At 42.4% G+C, this 21,114-nt stretch overlaps 1 protein-coding gene across 1 annotated transcript in view; it reads right to left on the reverse strand.

Annotated features, from left to right (window-relative positions):
- Positions 1-20,143, reverse strand: part of PEX14 (peroxisomal biogenesis factor 14) — a 116,462-nt gene extending 96,319 nt beyond the window's left edge. The window contains exons 1-2 of the mRNA XM_089658383.1: positions 19,907-20,143; positions 14,343-14,427 (exon numbers count right to left, since the gene is read on the reverse strand). Of these exons, the coding sequence (XP_089514509.1) occupies positions 14,343-14,427; positions 19,907-20,143 (322 nt within the window). The remainder of the gene's footprint in view (positions 1-14,342; positions 14,428-19,906) is intronic.
- Between the last annotated feature and the right edge of the window lie 971 nt (positions 20,144-21,114).

Here is a 21,114-nt window from a genome sequence, read left to right on the forward strand (position 1 = left end):
GGCACTCCTCTGGCTCCCCCTTCCAAGCTAATAGACCAACTCCAGACTGCACTGTCCACTGTTACCTCCTTCATGTGAACTCCAGAGGTTCAGGGAAGCTGCACCAGAGAGAGCAGGTGCCAGCACCAATGAAAGTTGTAAACTGTGAATGCTGGGGTAAGAATTTTTAAATATTGTTACTGGAGAATGTTTATTTTATTGAGCTCAACTAAAAAAAAAACCAAAAAAACAAAAAAAAAAAACATTGAGGGTTTAGTACTACCTTAACACTTCTTTGAACCAAATGACCAGGGAGGACAAATTGCAACAGTTCACGAAATCCAAGATGCCTCTCATTAGCAAAAAAAAAAAAAAAGTAATTTCAGCAAAACTAACAATTTGGCTGAAATAAGCCTCAAATTTCGCACATGAAAAAAACTGACAAGCTGGTTGTACAGAAGTTGAACTGCCCATAGATGGATCTAAACTCATCTAGTTCCTGCTGAATCGGCAAATTTCGATCCATCTATGGCTTAGCCGTGGATATCTGTAGTGGCTCCAATGAAGGGTGGGAAGGGTGAGTAAAAGTGTGTCGGTGTGGGCTTAAAAAAAAAAAAAAAGGTTCAGGGTAAAGTGACAGATTTTCTTAGATTCATTGGAGACATCTTGAACCTTTAGTCTCTGAGATAAATAAAGCCACCGGGCCACCCAGTCTGCTGGTGTCAGCCGGCAACTGAAACAGGTTTCAATTTATTGCATTGCCCCTTTACCTCTGAACCAAAGTTCATCAGTTTCCTTTGTATTCTCGTACTGTGAACACAATACGGCCAATTTCATCTTTCTATGAGAGTTGCAACTGCAGTCAAAGACTTGAAATAATATCAATAGTAATCCCTTTATATAAAATATTGAATAACCAGTAAACAATTCTTATTTAATCAAGTCCTCCTCTACAAAACAGCCGTTCTTTTAACTCTCAGGCCACCTTACACCAAGACAGATGTCCCCAGAAAAGAACCACAAACCTCGTCAGTGACAAAAAAGGGTTAAACCAGTAACCCGCACTAATCACCATTTTTTCTATTTAATTTAAATAATTTCCTCTTGCCCTTTCTGGTGCTTTTTATGAGCAGCTGAAATATTAAGTATGAAGGGAGGGGAGATACAAAATGGATGACTCTCCAGAGACGTTGGAAGTCTATAACGTTACCACGGTAACATCCCACAATAGACATTACGAAAACAACAGCTTTTTTTTGTGGCTTTCAACACCCCAAATATACCCTTTACTTGGCTTGTTCCTTTAAAAAATATTGACCTTCAATTTTACTTGAAATTATTAGAGGACTAATAAAGTAAAAAAAAAAACAAACAAACAACATACAAAATAAAAACAAAACCAAATAGCAATTAATAACCTTTCAAGTGTACAGCCAAAACTTTTTTTGCAGCTATTAAAGCGTTCCTAAACCCCGGACCCTGCATTCACTATATCTGGTCTCCCCGGACCCTGCATTCACTATATCTGGTCTCCCCGGACCCCGCATTCACTATATCCGCTCTCCCCGGACCCCGCATTCACTATATCCGCTCTCCCCGGACCCCGAATTCACTATATCCGGTCTCCACTGGCCCCTGCATTCACTATATCAGGTCTCCCCGGACCCTGCATTCACTATATCCGGTCTCCCTGGACCCCGCATTCACTATATCCGGTCTCCACTGACCCCGCATTCACTATATCAGGTCTCCCCGGACCCCGCATTCACTATATCAGGTCTCCCCGGACCCTGCATTCACTATATCCGCTCTCCACGGACCCTGCATTCATTATATCCGCTCTCCCTGGACCCTGCATTCATTATATCCGCTCTCCCTGGACCCTGCATTCACTATATCCGCTCTCCGGACCCTGCATTCACTATATCCGCTCTCCACGGACCCTGCATTCACTATATCCGGTCTTCCTGGACCCTTCATTCACAATATCCACTCCCCGGACCCTGCATTCACTATATCCGCTCTCCAAAGACCCTGCATTCACTATATCTGGTCTCCCCGGACCCCGCATTCACTATATCCGGTCTCCCCGGACCCCGCATTCACTATATCCGGTCTCCCCGGACCCTACATTCACTATATCCGGTCTCCCCGGACCCTGCATTCACTATATCCACTCTCCACAGACCCTGCATTCACTATATTCGGTCTCCCAGAACCCTGTATTCACTATATCTGCTCTCCCCGGACCCCGCATTCACTATATCCGGTCTCCCAGGACCCTGCATTCACTATATCCGGTCTCCCAGGACCCTGAATTCACTATATCCGGTCTCCCAGAACCCTGTATTCACTATATCCGGTCTCCCAGAACCCTGTATTCACTATATCTGCTCTCCCCGGACCCCGCATTCACTATATCCGCTCTCCCCGGACCCTGCATTCACTATATTCGGTCTCCCCGGACCCTGCATTCACTATATCCGGTCTCCCCGGACCCTGCATTCACTATATCCGGTCTCCCCGGACCCTGCCTTCACTATATCCGCTCTCCCACAGTACACGCAACATGGAAATGCAATTATTTTAGTAAATATAAACTGCTAAATACCTTTTCTCATCAGCAGTATATAGCAGTCTTGTGACTTCTACCAGTGTCCAGCAAAGCATTGGTTAAAGCTTGTAGGAGGAGTTTTCTTTCTGCTCTAGGATGCAGAACCCCTGACCTCTGTCTGGACAGTGCTGATTGGCCCTGTCCTGATCACATGCACTCTCCCAGGAAAAAAAAAAAAAACTTCTCTAGCAATACACACTAAACTGAACATGTGCATGTGGCAACAGGTTCAGTCTGTCTTATCAGTGTTGACATTTGAACAAGAGGGGGATCAGAGAAGTCGGGATCAAACAGCCTTTTTACACAATGCAGATGAGTAACCCCTTAGGTTCCACAGTGAGTATAACTGGCATGCTTTACTGCATATACAGACTGATTGTACTGTTGTGGGTTTAAGTGAGAAAGTGATAAACCCCTTGTTGCTGTCTGTTTCCCCCTCACTGAGGAGATTCACCATCCTACATGTAGTTGTGACCTGGGCGGAAAATGATGCAAAATCTACATTTTCAGGGCTATCAAAGGAAAAGGATAGTAAAACTAAAATTTTAGGGTTGTCAAAAACAGAAGATGATGGTAAATCTTCCAATGGGGACACCTCTTCCGGGGTCATCTGTATAAGGCTGTATAGATTGTAAGCTCTCAGGATCAGGGCCCTGTTTCTTCTTGTACCAAATAATATTGCAACTGTAATGTCTGCCTTCATTTTGTAAAGCGCTGAGCAAACTGTTGGCGCGATATAAATCCTGTATAATAATAATTATTTGTATGGGTGTTTAGCCACAGAATGATCTCCTGATTCCTGCTGCTGGGCTTCACAGCAGTGAGAAGATATCTTTGTCCCCTAAGCCTGTGCACTGCAATGGCAGGCTGTCAGCCGCTGCAGCGATCCATGACAGCCAACAAATACCTGCGGAGATCACAGCTTAACACACTTTGGGTTGATTTACTAACGGCAAATAGACTACACACTATGCAAGTGCACTTGCTCCAGATCTCAGAAAATGAGGTAAAGCTTCACTTTGTTTTTTTTTCATTTTCCTTGCTTGTGATTGGGTATTATTTGCAAACAAAAACAGCATTTTTGCTAGCACCTGATTGGATGACAGAAGTCAGAAGATCTTCCCCTCATTTATGAGATCACAGCTTAACCTCCCTAGCAGTATGATGATTTCAGATTTTTGGTGCTGAAAGCGGTACCATTGTTTTGCATGGAAATAAGTAGTTTTTTTATTGTAGGCTGTAATTTTTAGGAATAACTCACTGAAATCTGTCCGAACAAGAGTCTAGTAAACATCCCGGGTATGATAAAATTTGAAACACGAAATCATAAATTATAATTTAATAAATAATCATAAAAAATAATAATATAATAATAATAAATTTAATTCAATAATATAATCAAACCAAAAACCCTGAAATTTGAAATAGAGCGCCAAGTTCGCACATCACTGAGCAAAGTCGCAAAATCATTTTCAGTGTCTGATGACGAATTTCCCCCACAAATCATTATCACTCAATTCTGCAAGTGGTTCTGATTTACTATCGCTGTTCTCTAGCTGATCTAAAACCGCTTTTGACCTAAAGGGACGCTTTTTGGACGCCATGGACATTTCTCAGTTTCCAGGCAAAAAGAAAAGTAAAAATGCAGGCAGGGCGCAGGACAAAGCACTCGGGACAAAATGTATGTGAAATGGGTTGAAACAGCAATGTTTTACTATGTAAAATTTGTTTGGAAAAAAATGAAATTTTTTTAAAATTTTTAAATTTCCTGCCGCCGGTGGCGCCCGTACGTCCCGACGTCACAGGGACCGGAACACAGAAGCCGAATGCCGGCATCGGCCAGAGGAGATGGCCGGGGACGCTGCAGGGGACACATCGCGGGAGCGAAGGACAAGGTAAGCTCTGCAGGGAATCCCTGAGCAACGCCGCATGGTAAGCCTGAGTGTAGCTCGGGGATACCGCTTTTGGTACTGAAATTTTACCCCGAGCTACACTCGGGAATACAGCCAGGGAGGTTAACACACTTTGGGTTGAGTTACTAACAGCAAATAGACTACACACTTTGCAAGTGCAGTTGCTCCAGAGTTCAGTAAATGAGGTAAAGCTTCACTTTGCAAATAATACCCAATCACAAGCAAGGACAATAAAAAACAAAAAAACAAACACAAACAAAAAAAAAACAAAAACAGCATTTTTGCTTGCACGTGATTGGATGACAGAAGTCAGAAGATCTTCCCCTCATTTATGAAGCTCTGGAGCAACTGCACTTGAAGAGTCTATTTGCCTTTACTAAACCAGCTCCTTTGTGTGTGCCCTGCCGCGATCACCGCAGGTAAGGTACTAACATTTCTATGTAAAGTTGATCCAGGGAATATCCGATTGCCTCTCAGGTGATCAGGAAGGAATTTTTTCCCTGCAGGAGCAAATTGGGTCATGCTTTGCTGGGTTTTTTTTGCCTTCCTCTGGATCAACTGTGGGTGTAGGATCATAACTTTTTTTTTATGGTTGAACTGGATGGACTTTTGACTTTTTTCAGCCAGACTATGTGACTATGCCTGTGTGAACAGCCATGGATAGCTGTGGCTACAAATCCCGCACACTGCGATGACAGGTTGTCATGCAGAGCAGATATCCACTCCCAGCTTTCAAACCCTTTAGCAGGAATCAGAGTCCTGCTGCTGGAATTTGCACTATGGCTAAATTCCTGTGCAGATGCAGCCTATGAAGGAATTTCTCCTCACTTCTGAAGAACTTCCTCTGGGACATGCAGTGTACACTCTGGCTCCTTACCGGCATCTATAAGATGCAGAGAATGGAGCTAGGTGCCAGGAATGATGCAGCTCCTGTGTGCATGCAAGCGTTAATGATAATGATGATATGAAGCCATTTATTATCACATAGTTGTTTGGCTCCTTTTTACATCATAATAACAACAGAAATCACCCAAATGGCTCTGATCAAATGTTTACATACCCTGGACTGCTTGGCCTTGGTACAGACACACAAGGTGACAAACAGGTAAAATGGCAATTAAAAGGTTAATGTCCCACATCTGTGGCTTTTTACATTGCAAATAGTGCCTGTGTATAAATAGTCGATGAGTTTGTTAGCCCTTGACATGGATGCACTGAGCAGGCTAGATACTGAGAAAGGAGGAACAGAAAAGAACTGTCAAAAACCTGCATAACAAGGTAATGGAACTTTTTAAAGATGGAAAAAGATATAAAAAGATATTCAAAGCCTTGAATGTACCAGTCAGTACTGCTCTTTTAGGAAGTAGAAAATCCAAGGATGTCTTGATACCAAGTTAAGGTCAGGTAGACCAGGAAAGATTGAATACAGGTGTGTAAACACTTCTACCTTTTCACATCCCAGCTCCACCGGTGCTCAGACTTACAGGCTGCCGAAACCTCAGGTAGCACGAATCATAAGAGAAGAAGTCAGCACTTAGAATGGCATCCAACAATGGTTTTCCTTTATTGCAAAAAACCTGTATAACAGCTGTAAAACATTAACGCGTTTCAGCCATTAGGCACAAAGGCCTGGTGGCCGAAACATGTTGGCTGTTTTACAGCTGTTATACATATTTTCGCCATAAAAGACAACCATTTTTGGATGCTGTTCCGAGTGCCGACTTCTCTTCTTGAGATCAAGAAAGACTGCAGCCACAACTGCCAGAATTATTACAAAGAAAAGCCCACAGGTAACCTCAGGAGAAATACAGGCTGCTCTGGAAAAAGATACTGTGGTTGTTTCAAGGAGCACAATACGATGCTACAAAAAAGCCCGATTACAATATGCCCAGCAACACCTTGACACACCTCACAGCTCCTGGCACACTGTAATCTGGATCGATGAAAACATAATAGAGCTTTGTGGTCACAACCATAAGCGCAATGTCTGTAGAGGAGTCAACAAAGCCTATAGCTACAAGAATACCATCCTAACTGTGAAGCATGGTGATGGCCCACTGATGTTTAGGGGGTGTGTGAGCTCTAAAGGCACAGGGAAGCTTGTGAAAACTGATGGCAAGATGAAAGCAGCATAGCAGAAAATAAAGGCACTCTTCTGCATGAAAGCTGCACATGGGATGCTCTTGGACTTTCCAGCATGACAATGACCCTAAGCACGAGGCCCTCCAGTGGCAACAGCAGAAAAAGGTGAAGGTTCTGGAGTGGCCATCAGTCCCCTGATTTTAATACAATCAGGGAGATTTCAAACGTTTGGTTTATGGAAGATGACCAAAGACTTGACCTGGAGGAATTTGCCAAGCGAATGGGCAGGAATACCACCTGCAAGAATTTGGGATCTCATAGACAACTATTACAAAAGAAAAAAAGTGCCGACTCACTCATGTTAGCTTTAAAAATGGTACATACTATATATTACCAATTCTGCAAGGGGAGGCAAACGTTTGAGCACAACTGTACAAATACTGCAGGTGCTGACTTTTAAAAATTAGGTACTTACCAGTGCCTGGTGTCCAGCGCTTTCTTCCTGCATCCGGTTCTTCTTACAGCTGCAGGTCCCCAACACTGTCATCTTGGGTATGAGAGCTGCCTGTAACTTCCTGAGAAACCACAGTCAAGCCCCAGTGCACATGTGCAAGCTTGCATGGCACTTTGTGAATGGTCCTGCAACTTCCTGGGACATATGAAGTGTCCCAGGAGGCTGCGGGAGGGGAGGGAAGCAAGGCAAGGAACATTATCTACACCTAGTGGAGGCCTGCGGAAGTGGGTACAGATAAAAATCAGTACTTGACCACCCCCCTCAACATGACTCCATTAAAGGCTGGGAGGAGGGAATGAAGCAGCAGGACTTCACTTTTTTAATGAAGTTCTGCTTTACCATAAAAACAACATGATCTGATGCTGAGACCACTTTAAAGAGGAATTCCAGCTTCATCCGAGTTACTTTTAAAACTGTCCCCTCCTCCCTCCTGAAACTTATGTTAAGGAAACTATACTTATATACTTACCTTTTATTAGGCCCCTCCACTCCAGTCACATGAACTTGCTTCCCTGCGATAGCCAGTACTGCTGCAGGGGAGAGGAGGGAGCACCGGTAACAGATTGGCAATTGAAGCCTATTATTATTATACAGGATTTATATAGAGCCAACAGTTTGCTCAGCACTTTACAATATCAGGGAGACAATACAGCAATGATACAGTTCAATACAAGAGGGATAGGAGGACCCTGATCCTGGGAGCTTACAATCTAAGAGATATGAGAAGCCTATGGGTGATGTCATCATTATAGGCATAATCAGCTATTGTCGGCACGTTCTCTCTTCTCCCCTGCAGCTGACGCAAGGGATCACGTGAACGGATTGGTTAAAAATAGGGATGTGCATCTTCTTAAGCGTTGTCTCACACGGGTGTTCCGTTTTTTTTCTTCAGCTCAGTCACATTTTTTTCAAAGAAAAATGGATCAGTTTACATCAGTTTTTTCATCTATCTACATCTGTTTTTTCATCAGTTTTTCATCTATCTACATCTGTTTTTTCATCAGTTTTTCATCTTTTTACATCTGTGTTTACATCCAATTTTCGGCCCGTTTACATCCGATTTTCGGCCCGTTTACATCCGATTTTCGGCCCATTTACATCCGATTTTCGGCCCATTTACATCCGATTTTCGGCCCATTTACATCCGATTTTCGGCCCATTTACATCCGATTTTCGGCCCATTTACATCCGATTTTCGGCCCATTTACATCCGATTTTCGGCCCATTTACATCCGATTTTCGGCCCGTTTACATCCGTCGACATTCATTTTTCGTCCGTTCCGGGTTTTATTATGGAAGAAAAATAGGGTTTTCTGCCGTTCAAAAAAACGGATGTTAACAGATGCAGACATTAACGGATTTTAAAAAGATGTTCATCCATTTACATCCGCAAGTCCAAAGAAATACATGGGGGTCCATTTTTCATCCATAAATGGACAGATGAAAAACAGACATACGGCCTTACACAGGTCAGTTAGCACAGGTGTTAGGATGGGGGGGGGGGGGCGTTTTAAGTCTAGTTAGGATGAAGCTGGAATTTCCCTTTAAATAGTAAAAGAACAAATCTGACTGCCCGCTTTGTGTAATGAAGACCATTTCTGGCTGACGCTTAATAAACAAAGCCCAAGGTGTTACGTAAAAGGCCATAATGATGAAGGCATAGATTTTTCTACTAGTCCGCCACATCCCATTGTACAGATAACGTGATCAGACAGTTACATCGTAAATAGGTATGGCGGTGCGAAAGCCAAGAAAAATCTATCTTATCTCTTTTTTTTGCCTTCCCTCTATGAGCTTTAAATGAGAGTTAATGAGGAAAAAAAGACTGTAATGTGCCCACAGCAATACTCCGTATAGATCACACTACGACTTGAACCACTCAATGTACGCTTACATTAAAGCACACGGTGAAGTCAGATCAATTGCTCGCTAATTAGACCAATCGTAGGAAGACTTTCCCTGACCCCGAGCATGACTGCTTTGTGACCTTACGGTGATTTTCCAGCTCGCTCTCTCCATCTGCATCGTACGGCCGGCAGTGGATGACATTTATCCAGTGGCTGTGAGGGCGACTGTCACTAATTGATGAGGGTCTGATCAACCGAACCTCGAGGTTTCCATTCACGACAAAGAGGTGCTTAATTACAGGAAGAACACAGACGATGTCAGAACTGAAGCTAACATACTTATTACCAAAATAAAAAAAATTAAGTAAAAGATGATTAACTATTTAATGAGACCCACAACTTTCTCATGTTTTTACATTTTTTTGTTATTATAATACAGGATTTATATATATATATTATTATTATTATTATAATACAGGATTTATATATATATAATTATTATTATACAGGATTTATATAGCGCCAACAGTTTGCTCAGCACTTTACAATATAACGGGAGACAATACAGCAACAAGAGGGATAGGAGGGCCCTGATCCTGGGTGCTTACAATCTAGGAGATGTTATCGAACAGCCAAACACTTACCAAAAGATTTGCATTTCTGTCCATCCAGTTCTGAAAGTTACACAGCCCTGCCACGCAGCATAGCCCTGTCTGGCAGGGCAGGAGGCCTGATGTTTCTCTGCTGCAGTAAGGTTTGATTCACACCAGCAGGTGTTACAAAGTGTGCGCACATCCCCATTCATCACCTGTAGGAGCTCATTCATTTCAAAAGAAGTGCAAATAACGTGGAAAATAATTCCCTGACCGTTTTCCAAAAATGAGCCACACCAAACCACATGGAGCTGTGGTACCACGCAGTTTGGCATGCATGAAAACGTGCATTTGCAGATGCATGGGGGTGTCATTAACAATTAATCACACCACTGCGGCTTGCTAAAAGCAGTGCATTTCTGTGCACACGGAAAGCACACAATTTTGCTCTCAATCCCGACACTCGTAGATTCAGGCTCCATGCACACGGGGCGTTTTGATAACGCTGGTAACATTAGCTGTGCAAAGTCACGTTAAAAACGTGAGTTTTTCAGGTTTTTTTTAGCATTTTTGCATTAGCATTTTGCCACGATTAGCGTTTTCGGTTTTTAGTGTTTAACTTTTTTTTTTTAACAAAAAAATTTTTTTTTTTTGGTCAAAAAAAGTCCAAAAACGCCGGTTCGCTGCATTTTACCATGTTTTGTAGCGTTAGAGCATTTTTACAGTGAACTAGTCTTGGGTTTTTTTTCCAGCCAAAAAACGATTCCAGTCTCTGTGTGTATGGACACATAGGATAACATGCTGGGGGTTTACTGGCTGTAGAAAAAAACGTCAAAAGCCAAGACAGCCGCTGAAAAAAACGTCCCGTGTGCATGAGGACTAAATCCTAGCCTAAGACAACGCTTGGAGAACTTCCACCAGCCTGTGACTGTAACGTAGCAAAAATGGAAACTGAAGCGCCACACCACTGCTAGGAGGTTCAAATACAACTTTATTCCAATAAAAGTCAGGGAGACGATCCACAAAGTTCCAATGCGTTTCGGATTTTGTTTGCCAAACCAGCTGCTGACAAGGCCTGTGCTTGCAATCACAATGGAAGAAATAAAAGTCTAGTTCTAGTCTATTCACATTGTTTTTAATCAAGCCATGATAAAAGAGGCATTTTTGGACCTCTGAAATGCTCGTTACATTACACTACAACAGTGGTTCTCAACCTTCCTAATGCCGTGACCCTTTCATACAGTTCCTCATGTTGTGGTGACCCCCAACCATAAAATTAATTTACCCAGTAATTATAATTCATGAAGTGGTGTTTTTACCTCCAATACTGCTGCTTTCAACACAGTAGCTGCTTTCAACACAGTAGCTGCTCTTTACACATCGGAAATATGTGTTTTCTGATGGTCTTAGGGGACCCCTGTGAAAGGGACGTTCGACCCCCAAAGGGGTCACGACCCACAGGTTGAGAACCACTGCACTACAAGCCAAGGAGACTGTGGAGACCCTCTGGGCCTGCCCAGAAACCAGGTTATTTACATTAAAGTGATATTAAAGGATCTGATTTTTTTGTTAATACAGGCGTACCTCGGTTTACAAATTTAATGTGTTCTGTGAGATGTTTCGTATTGCGAAAAATTCATAAACCGAAACGCGGTTTCCCATAGGAATGCATTGAAAACCAATGAATCCGTTCCGGAGGTCAGAAAAAAGTTTTTAAAAAATAGTATTTTATCTGTTCAAAACTCTTTATAGAGTGCACTTTAAAGGCATAAATACTGTACAGGGACATGATTAAAAATTGATTCGTAAATGCATTGAAAACCAATTAATCCATTGCGGATGTCAGAAAAAAGTAAAAAAAAAGTTTTATCTGTTCAAAACACTTTATAAAGTGCACTTTAAAAGGCATAAATACTGTACAGGGACAGGATTAAAAATTGATTCGTAAATGCATTGAAAACTAATTAATCCATTGCGGATGTCTCCCTCCTAGATTGTAAGCTCCAAGCTCAGCTTGATATGAGACTAGCATACAGACTTGGAGCTCAGCTTTAATGCTAAACCCTTGGTGCTGTTCTAACTGTGAAGTGATTTGTAATTCTGTTCAGCCAACCTTGTGATCCAGATTTGCCTGCCAGATAGCATAGTCTTGGTGGGTGACCTTACATTTTTTCTATTCAGTAAAGCAATACAGCTTAATTACTGACCAACCCCAGTCTACCGACTGTATGAGGAAGAAGCATTACTACACTAATATGGTCATTAGTCCACTTATGCTTCTCCTGTCAGCAAGCTTCCAGTATAGAAGCAGAGCAATGTGCAATAAAGTGGAGCCTGACAAGCCAACAATACAGTGCCTCCCTCCTCCAGTCAGGGTCCTAAATACAGAGCGATAATTCAGGATATCCCAAAATTAACAAAAAATTCATAATATTCTATACTATAATATTATATTTTTACTATTTTTTTATATGGATTGTTTTTTTAATATATATATATTTCATACATCCAGATACCCTTCAACGTACAGAGAATATTTTCTTAATTTTTTTGTAAAATGTTGTTATGAATATAAAAGGAGCTACAATTTCCCATTTTCCCCACATATGGTGACTTTTGGGACACCCTGTAGAATAAATGACAGTGACAAGTATAAAGGGATCCTCTGTATACCCATGTGTATGTATTTCTGCCCTGAGGAATAACATCTGTTGAGGTATAGGTGTGTCATCATAAGGTTACCAGATCATTGTAATCCAGTCTGCCCCAATGGCAACAGCCAACAGTGAAGACTTAAGCCTAGTATACAAGACCAGAAAATCCTATGAAAAATACCGCTTTCTAAGCGATCGTACGATAATCTGACCGTTGGTACACAGCTTTGTTCCGAAAATATCTGAAGAGACGAGCGCGAAAAATTTTAACAGCGCGATTTTAGTTTAATCAGCACAGTTTTTATCCAAAAATACAATACAAATACATATCACTTCCCAATATTTATTCTGTCACACAAGAAGTTTTCACTTTGAATATGAGACTAGCTTACAAAAAAACAACAAACGATCATTCGTCAAATATTCTCATCGTGTATACGGGGCTTAAAACACACTTCCAGACTGACAGGCAGAAGAGAAGACAGTTAAACAATGTTCAGGGCAGACACCATCTATGTAGGCTCAAATAACTATTTTGAGGTCAGTAATAAACAGTGATGGTGATAATGGAATTGATGGAAGCCAAGAGAACCATCAGGAACCTTTCTATTCAGTCACTTTCCTAGAACCTAAATCTAGCAATAGCTGCAGTCTTAGAGAACCGCCAATAGGACGTCAAGGTTTTCACAAAAATTGAAAGCATATGGTGTGGCTATCACAGTCTATGGATAACACACCAAGCCATACAAACTGGAAAGGAGATCATGGGGATATAGTATTACTAACTGCCTATGAGAGTTAGGTAGGAAATGTAGATTCCTTAGGAAGACATCATTGATACTACAAATGTACACAGGTAGTAAAAGAGAAAAAGAAGAGCTTAACTAAATACAAAGGGCTCTCCATTATAACACAAGCAGATCAGTGATGGAGAAAGAAATCTAAAGTTTAGAAGGTAGTCAATATACCCCAGAACATTCCATACTTCACTTTGTGGTAATAAGGCTCACAGGCCCCCAGCACAATCTCGCTGTTACTAATTTTTGGGTTTAGTATATTTTTCTTTTAAATAGTAGGCTTGGCTTGCCAGACCTATTCCAACTCACAACCTGGAGAACCAGTCTTTCATCTTCAAGAATACTCTTCAAGATGGGTTGATTCACATGTTTTTATTAATCCCATCTCCATTGGTTTTCTATCATGAGAACCTTTGAGGACCCCTTACAGTTCTTGACTTCTGGTATGGAGATTGAGGGCTTCTTCCAGGCCTTGGCTATATAGGTTGTTTGGCAGCCAGGAAAAGAAACACGGCTAACCATTGTTGGTGGGCATGAAGACCTGGAATGCAAAGCAGCACTTTTTGCTGTTGGCACTAGCTCACCAGGTCACAATCCATCTACGGATATCTCCATTTATCAATGAGGGTCGTAATGTTATACGTACAGTATTCCCTAACCTATCCCACCACTTTAGCCTTGCCACTTTGGTTCAGAAGTTCCATTGAAGATAATAAAAGTAGCCTCAAAGAAGTTAAGCTCCTTATAGTCTGAAGATGACAGTGGCCTCATCTGTTTGATTTCAGAATGCTGAGATCATTGTTATTATAATGATTTAAATGGGACATTCCAGACCAATAGTTTTTGAAGAAATAGTCAATCTGCCAGGCTGGCTTTGGTCTGCTGGATGGCTTCTATACCCCATGAGATAACACTATGCCACACTTGCTCAGATGATAGCATGTTATACGCATCAGCTATAAATCTGTATGCACACTGAATATCAGGAAAAAGAAAACATTCATACTTCCCCACATCAACCCCATTTCTGCAAGGATCAGGCAGTTCTAAGAGATGCCAATTGGCTGCAATCAGTGAGGGCACTGTTTTTCTGCAAGGGTTTAGTGAATTAATAGGCCCATTATTACAACATTTTACAAAGACTACTAACTGGCAAATGTCTCTCATTACCTCCTTTTCCCTGTGTTGCTAAGTGTGAATCATTTACCATCAGGGGGTCCTAGGCTTCCCATGGAGCTGTAGTGTAAACACACACCACTCCTAGCCATAACAGCACTCTATGAAGAAGATTGTGCATACATTAACCAATGTGTACTTAATGACTAAGATCAAAAAGGGGCAATTTGTACCTTTCCTCTTCAAAAAGTCCTTCCGGGTGGCGACGGGGCTCTGGCGTACTCGAGGGTTCTGCAAAAATTTCACCGCAGTGGCAATCTGCAAAAACAGAGGTTAGCACTGTCAGAATCTTTACACACGAGACATTTGTATTACAAGTATAAATGCATTTTTTAAAATAAATATTCCATTTTATTTTTTCTACTTTTGACCTTTTCTCCTGGTTAACTTTAGTTAAAAGATTATTAACTTGCCACCTATGTGGACTATACTTGTCCTTCCATCAATAAGTTTTATGGCTTTCTGAAGGACTCAAGGAGTGATCAAACGAAATGCTTTGTAGACTGGTGGAAGAAAAAGAGAAAAGCATTCGAACCAAAGTCATCCTCGTTGTGAATAGGCCCCTCTTCTGAAATTATTCACACAGCAAACACACAACAATATAAGTTATAGCTACAAACCAGGGGCGGACTGACAACTCATGGGGCCCACGGGCAATAGGGAATCATGGGGTCCCTGTGTCCTTGCCCAAACTCAAAAAAGTCAGTCCACGCCTGCTACCAAACTCAAAAAAGCCTATGAAAAAGGTACCAGGGGCATCTCATGGGGCCCCCTACTGACCCCGGGCCCTCGTGTAGTGCCCGAGTTTCCAAATGGTCAGTCCGCCCCTGCTACCAAACTCAAAAAAGCCTATGAAAAAGGTACCAGGGGCATCTCATGGGGCCCCCTACTGACCCCGGGCCCTCGTGTAGTGCCCGAGTTTCCAAATGGTCAGTCCGTGCCTGCTACCAAACTCAAAAAAGCCTATGAAAAAGGTACCAGGGGCATCTCATGGGGCCCCCTACTGACCCTGGGCCCTCGTGTAGTGCCCGAGTTTCCAAATGGTCAGTCCGCCCCTGCTACCCACAATCCATCATGGAGAATGGCAACTGACACAGGTCAACGGGGCATAAAGCGGGAAACCTCAATGATGGGACACAGAGCACAAAAAAATAACATGACAAGGGTTTCATCTATTCCCTACTCCAGCCAAAACAAAATGTATATACAGTATACTTTAATGTAGAGTCTGTTTTTATTTCTTACTTTATCATTTATATTTCTAGTGTTTTTCTCCCCAGGAACCCAAAATGCTTAGACCAGGGTTGCCAAACTGGCGGCCCTCCAGCTGTTGCAAAACTACAAGTCCCATCAAGCCTCTACCTTTGGAAGTCAAGCTTGTAACTGTCAATCTTGCAATGCCTCATGGGACTTGTAGTTTGGCAACAGCTGGAGGGCCGCCAGTTTGACACCTGTGGCTTAGAAGGTCAAGCAGCCATCTTGGGTACCTCACCTGAACCAATCAACCTACCAGCATGTCTTTGGAGTGTGTGAGGAAACAGCAAGTACAGGGAGAACATTTAAACTTCACGCAGGCAGTGTCCTGGTCGGGAATCTAACCAAGGACCCTAGTGCTGCAAGGCAGAAGTGCTAACCACAAAGCCACTGTGTGCTGTGCCCGATACGGATTCTTTAGGCAAAGAGTTGGGGGTGACCTGAAGTCTGACCACGAAAGGTCAACTTCCTGATTTCAAGCATGGTCTCCCTGGTCCTAAACTTGTATATCAACATCAAAGCACAGAGGCTTGTAGATGAAAGTAACAACCACAAGATCTCTTGCTGAATATGGTTCTGCACATCAGAAGTTAGATGCAACTTTCAAGAAGTAAAACGATACGCAATCGGCACATTAATGACATTTTAAACGGTGTACTGCCTCTTGTATAAGCCCAGTAGTGATGAGCTCACTTCAAAGAAACCTTGAAGAGAAAATGGTTATAATACACCTCCTGGCATCCGACTGCTGCCCAGGGTCCACCATGACCCGGCCCTACTCGCGGCCCTTGCCTTAACATCTCTTGTTTCCCTAAATACGCTAATCGCGGCAAATGTAGGCACAACGGATCCATCGGACAACGCAATAAACAGGAAATTACCGCCATCCAACACATATCCCGAGCGCTAAGTACATCAGAGCAGGTGTATGTCAAATGATTAGTTATTACACCTGTGGTGGAGCTGATTCAATTGGGAAATACGTTCAGTAATAGGTTAAAAGGTTCGGATGGGGCACATTACTCTCAAAGTGCCTGCAGTGAGGGGATGATTGAGCTAGATGTCATTAGTAATTCATTTAAGGGAAAACAGGAGAAGGAGCAAGTGACTGAAAGCAATTTAGATGTCAGGTAGAAGGAGGGGAGGCATCTTAAAAAAGCATGATAAGTGAATTTACATGCGAGCGGGAAGGAAGCCGCGAGGAGACTATGAAGAGATGGAAAGAAGTAAGAAAAGAGAGCGGAGAATCTTAAAGAAGAACTCCAAGCAAATTAAAAACATCTACTGAAAGCTTTAGCTATCCTTCACATATCATTACACACATTAAAAGTAGAACTGTGCCCAGGTTATGGACGATCAAATATTTATATATGACTAACAAGCATTTATAATTATTTTTTTTTAAAGGACTTTTACCTCGTGTATTGTATTGTTACTGTCTTGTCTCATGTTCTGGCCCCCTTGCTACTGTACAGCGCTGAGCATACCCTTTGGCGCTATATAAATACTGCATAATAATAATTTTTAACGTTTATATGTGAAGTGATGTCTTTATAAAAAAAGACTGCTCTGATCCTATTATAAGCTGAATAATACCAAAATATTTTATAATATATGAATATATGATGGAGTGGTTTCCGATCAAATGATCTGCATATTGCCTATGACAAAGTGGTATCATATTTGATAACAATGAAAGCCTTCAGGCTGGAGTTTCCATTTACAGTGCCATCTATTTAATAGTGTAACTGTCAGATACAACACTTTATTAAAAATAATACATAACAGAAATGTACGCAAATACAATGTTTAGATTTTTTTTTAATTAATGTATTATTTTTAATCATGTAACTGTATCTGACAGTTACACTAGTAAATAGATGGAATTGTAGATGAAGTGCAGGTAACCCGCAGGTAATAACAGAAGTCTTTGGCTCAATACAGGTAACCCGCAGGTAATAACAGACATCTATGGCTCAGTGCAGGTAATAACAGAAGTCTATGGCTCAGTGCAGGTAATAACAGACATCTATGGCTCAGTGCATGTAACCCGCAGGTAATAACAGACATCTATGGCTCAGTGCAGGTAATAACAGACGTCTATGGCTCAGTGCAGGTAATAACAGACGTCTATGGCTCAGTGCAGGTAATAACAGAAGTCTATGGCACAGTGCAGGTAACCCGCAGGTAATAACAGACGTCTATGGCTCAGTGCAGGTAACCCGCAGGTAATAACAGACATCTATGGCGCAGTGCAGGTAATAACAGAAGTCTATGGCTCAGTGCAGGTAACCCGCAGGTAATAACAGACATCTATGGCTCAGTGCAGGTAATAACAAAAGTCTATGGCTCAGTGCAGGTAACCCGCAGGTAATAACAGACATCTATGGCTCAGTGCATGTAACCCGCAGGTAATAACAGACATCTATGGCGCAGTGCAGGTAATAAAAGAAGTCTATGGCTCAGTGCAGGTAATAACATAAGTCTATGGCTCAGTGCAGGTAATAACAGACGTCTATGGCTCAGTGCAGGTAATAACAGAAGTCTATGGCTCAGTGCAGGTAACCCGCAGGTAATAACAGACATCTATGGCTCAGTGCATGTAACCCGCAGGTAATAACAGACATCTATGGCTCAGTGCAGGTAATAAAAAGTCTATGGCTCAGTGCAGGTAATAACAGAAGTCTATGGCTCAGTGCAGGTAACCCGCAGGTAATAACAGAAGTCTATGGCTCAGTGCAGGTAATAACAGAAGTCTATGGCTCAGTGCAGGTAATAACAGAAGTCTATGGCTCAGTGCAGGTAACTCGCAGGTAATAACAGAAGTCTATGGCTCAGTGCAGGTAATAACAGAAGTCTATGGCTCAGTGCAGGTAATAACAGAAGTCTATGGCTCAGTGCATGTAACCCGCAGGTAATAACAGACATCTATGGCTCAGTGCAGGTAATAAAAGAAGTCTATGGCTCAGTGCAGGTAATAACAGAAGTCTATGGCTCAGTGCAGGTAATAGCAGACGTCTATGGCTCAGTGCAGGTAATAACAGAAGTCTATGGCTCAGTGCAGGTAACCTGCAGGTAATAACAGACATCTATGGCTCAGTGCAGGTAATAACAGAAGTCTATGGCTCAGTGCAGGTAATAAAAGAAGTCTATGGCTCAGTGCAGGTAATAACAGAAGTCTATGGCTCAGTGCAGGTAACCTGCAGGTAATAACAGAAGTCTATGGCTCAGTGCAGGTAACCTGCAGGTAATAACAGAAGTCTATGGCTCAGTGCAGGTAACCTGCAGGTAATAACAGAAGTCTATGGCTCAGTGCAGGTAACCTGCAGGTAATAACAGAAGTCTATGGCTCAGTGCAGGTAACCTGCAGGTAATAACAGAAGTCTATGGCTCAGTGCAGGTAACCTGCAGGAGCACTGCATTGCACCAGTAAATAAGTTTGAAAGCAGCCCAGAGTACCCAGTGCAGAACTAGAATATATATGTCCTTTGCTATGCAATATTTATTTATTTATTTTTTTTATAAATACAGTTGGCATATGAATCTGAATCCTTTCTTTAGACTAAAGCTGGCCAAATACGGATCAAAATTTTGCAGGTTCAGCAGGGACTGGCCAAATTCTGATCCATGTATGGGCACTGTGGTTGTACAGAAGTCAATCTACAGAATGACTTGTGTACAACCACTCGACAGATTTTTCCCCACTCGATCAGCACTGGGGGCTATAGACTGCAGCGCTGATCAGAGTATTCTGATGGCAGGAAAGTCTCTTCGCTGTCAGAATACAGTAGTACAGCGGGGAGGATTCCTCATCTACATCCAGTGTTTGAATGTAGGAATCAAGTCTTTTTTTTTTGTTCAACCCACTGCCTGAAGAAAAAAAAAAAAAAGAAGACTCATCTATGGGCTGCTTTACCTCTACAATACCCTGCATAGACTTAGGCAGGCCATAGAGGATTCTTTTTTTCTTTTTCATCCAACCAGAGGGTTGAACGAAAGAAAATGACTCAATTCCCCATCTAAACACAATGTGGATGGGGGAATCCCTCCGGGTAAACCTTTGTATTCTTGACAGAGAATTCCCTGCTGTCAGAATACACTCATCCGCACCACCGGCTATAGTCAGCAGCACAGATCAAGAAAAAAAAAAAAAAATTCCAGTCAGCTGGTTGTACACAAGTTTATGAAAAAGAACGACATGTGTATAACCAGCCTGCCCATACATGGATCAAAATTCAGCCAGTCCCTGCTGAACCAGACAAATTTCGATCCATGTATGGCCAGCTTAAAATTGGGAAATCATAATGGCTTTACTGAAATGCACAGTGCAATAAATCCAACACTGGGAACATGCTGACAGAAGAACTTCATGTGCTGCTGTTTCTTCACTGTCCAGTTGGCAGGCTGTCTAAACAAAAGAAACAGCGGGAGCTGCCATCTAAGTGTGGATTTGAAACAATAAAAAGTTAAAAACTGCACTCACATTGTACAGACTCAGAAAAAGCAATACTAGTCCTGTGGTATCAGCAGAGCTCTGCAGGGCAGGGAAGAGCAGAGTGATGCCTGGAAGTATATGCAGGCCACGTGGCTGGAGGCTGTAGAGCTGGAAGCGGTGATAACCGGGGTGTTCGGCAGGACCCAGCGTGGAGCGCACTGTCAACCTCAAAACAAGAGCGGAACCAGAGATACACGAGTATGGAAAGGGGGCGTGGTTACGCATTTCGGGGACACACCCCTTTGTCAAAGGCTATCCTATCGCTCAGCTGTATTGCTTAACTGTGCTGGAAAAAAAAAGTGAAGTCACTGACCTACCTGTCCAGTGTTACCGTGGGTGCCTGGATGAAGAAAATTACAAATCCTTTGACAGGCCAAACAGTTTGCATATATTTTAACCATGTGTTCAGCGTTAAGTGTTACTAACCCACAACAGTACAATCAGTCTGTATATGCAGTAAATCATGCTTGTTATACTCACTGTGGAACCTAAGGGGTTAATCCTCTGCATTATGTAAAAAGGCTGTTTGATCCGGTCTTCTCTGATCCTCCTGTTGATCAAACGTTAAATTCTTATCTCTAAGACAAACTGAACCGTAGCCATTCTGCACATGCTCAGTTTGGTGTGTATTGCTAGAGTTTTTTTTTATTGTGTGAGTGCATATGATTAGCACGGAGCAAATCAGCACTGTCCAGACAGAGGGTCAGGGTTTTGCATCCTCCTAGAGCAGAAAGAGAGCTCCTCCAAGCTTTAACCAGTGCTGTAATGAACACTGATAGAAGTCACAAGACGGCTCTAACTGCTGATGAAAAAAGATGTTTAGCAGTTTATATTTACTAAACAAAATTGCATTTCCATGTTCTGTGTACTGTGGGAGACCAGATAGAGTGAATGCTGGGTCCAGGGAGACCGGATATAGTAAATGCAGGGTCCGGGGAGAGCGGATATAGTGAATGCAGGGTCCGGGGAGAGCGGATATAGTGAATGCAGGGTCCGGGGAGAGCGGATATAGTGAATGCAGGGTCCGGGGAGAGCGGATATAGTGAATGCAGGGTCCGGGGAGAGCGGATATAGTGAATGCAGGGTCCGGGGAGAGCGGATATAGTGAATGCAGGGTCCGGGGAGAGCGGATATAGTGAATGCAGGGTCCGGGGAGAGCGGATATAGTGAATGCAGGGTCCGGGGAGAGCGGATAT

This window comes from Staurois parvus, unplaced genomic scaffold (assembly GCF_062004578.1).
Source record: "Staurois parvus isolate SC_StPar_1 unplaced genomic scaffold, SC_StPar_1.0 ptg001066l, whole genome shotgun sequence".
Classification (NCBI taxonomy): domain Eukaryota; kingdom Metazoa; phylum Chordata; class Amphibia; order Anura; family Ranidae; genus Staurois; species Staurois parvus.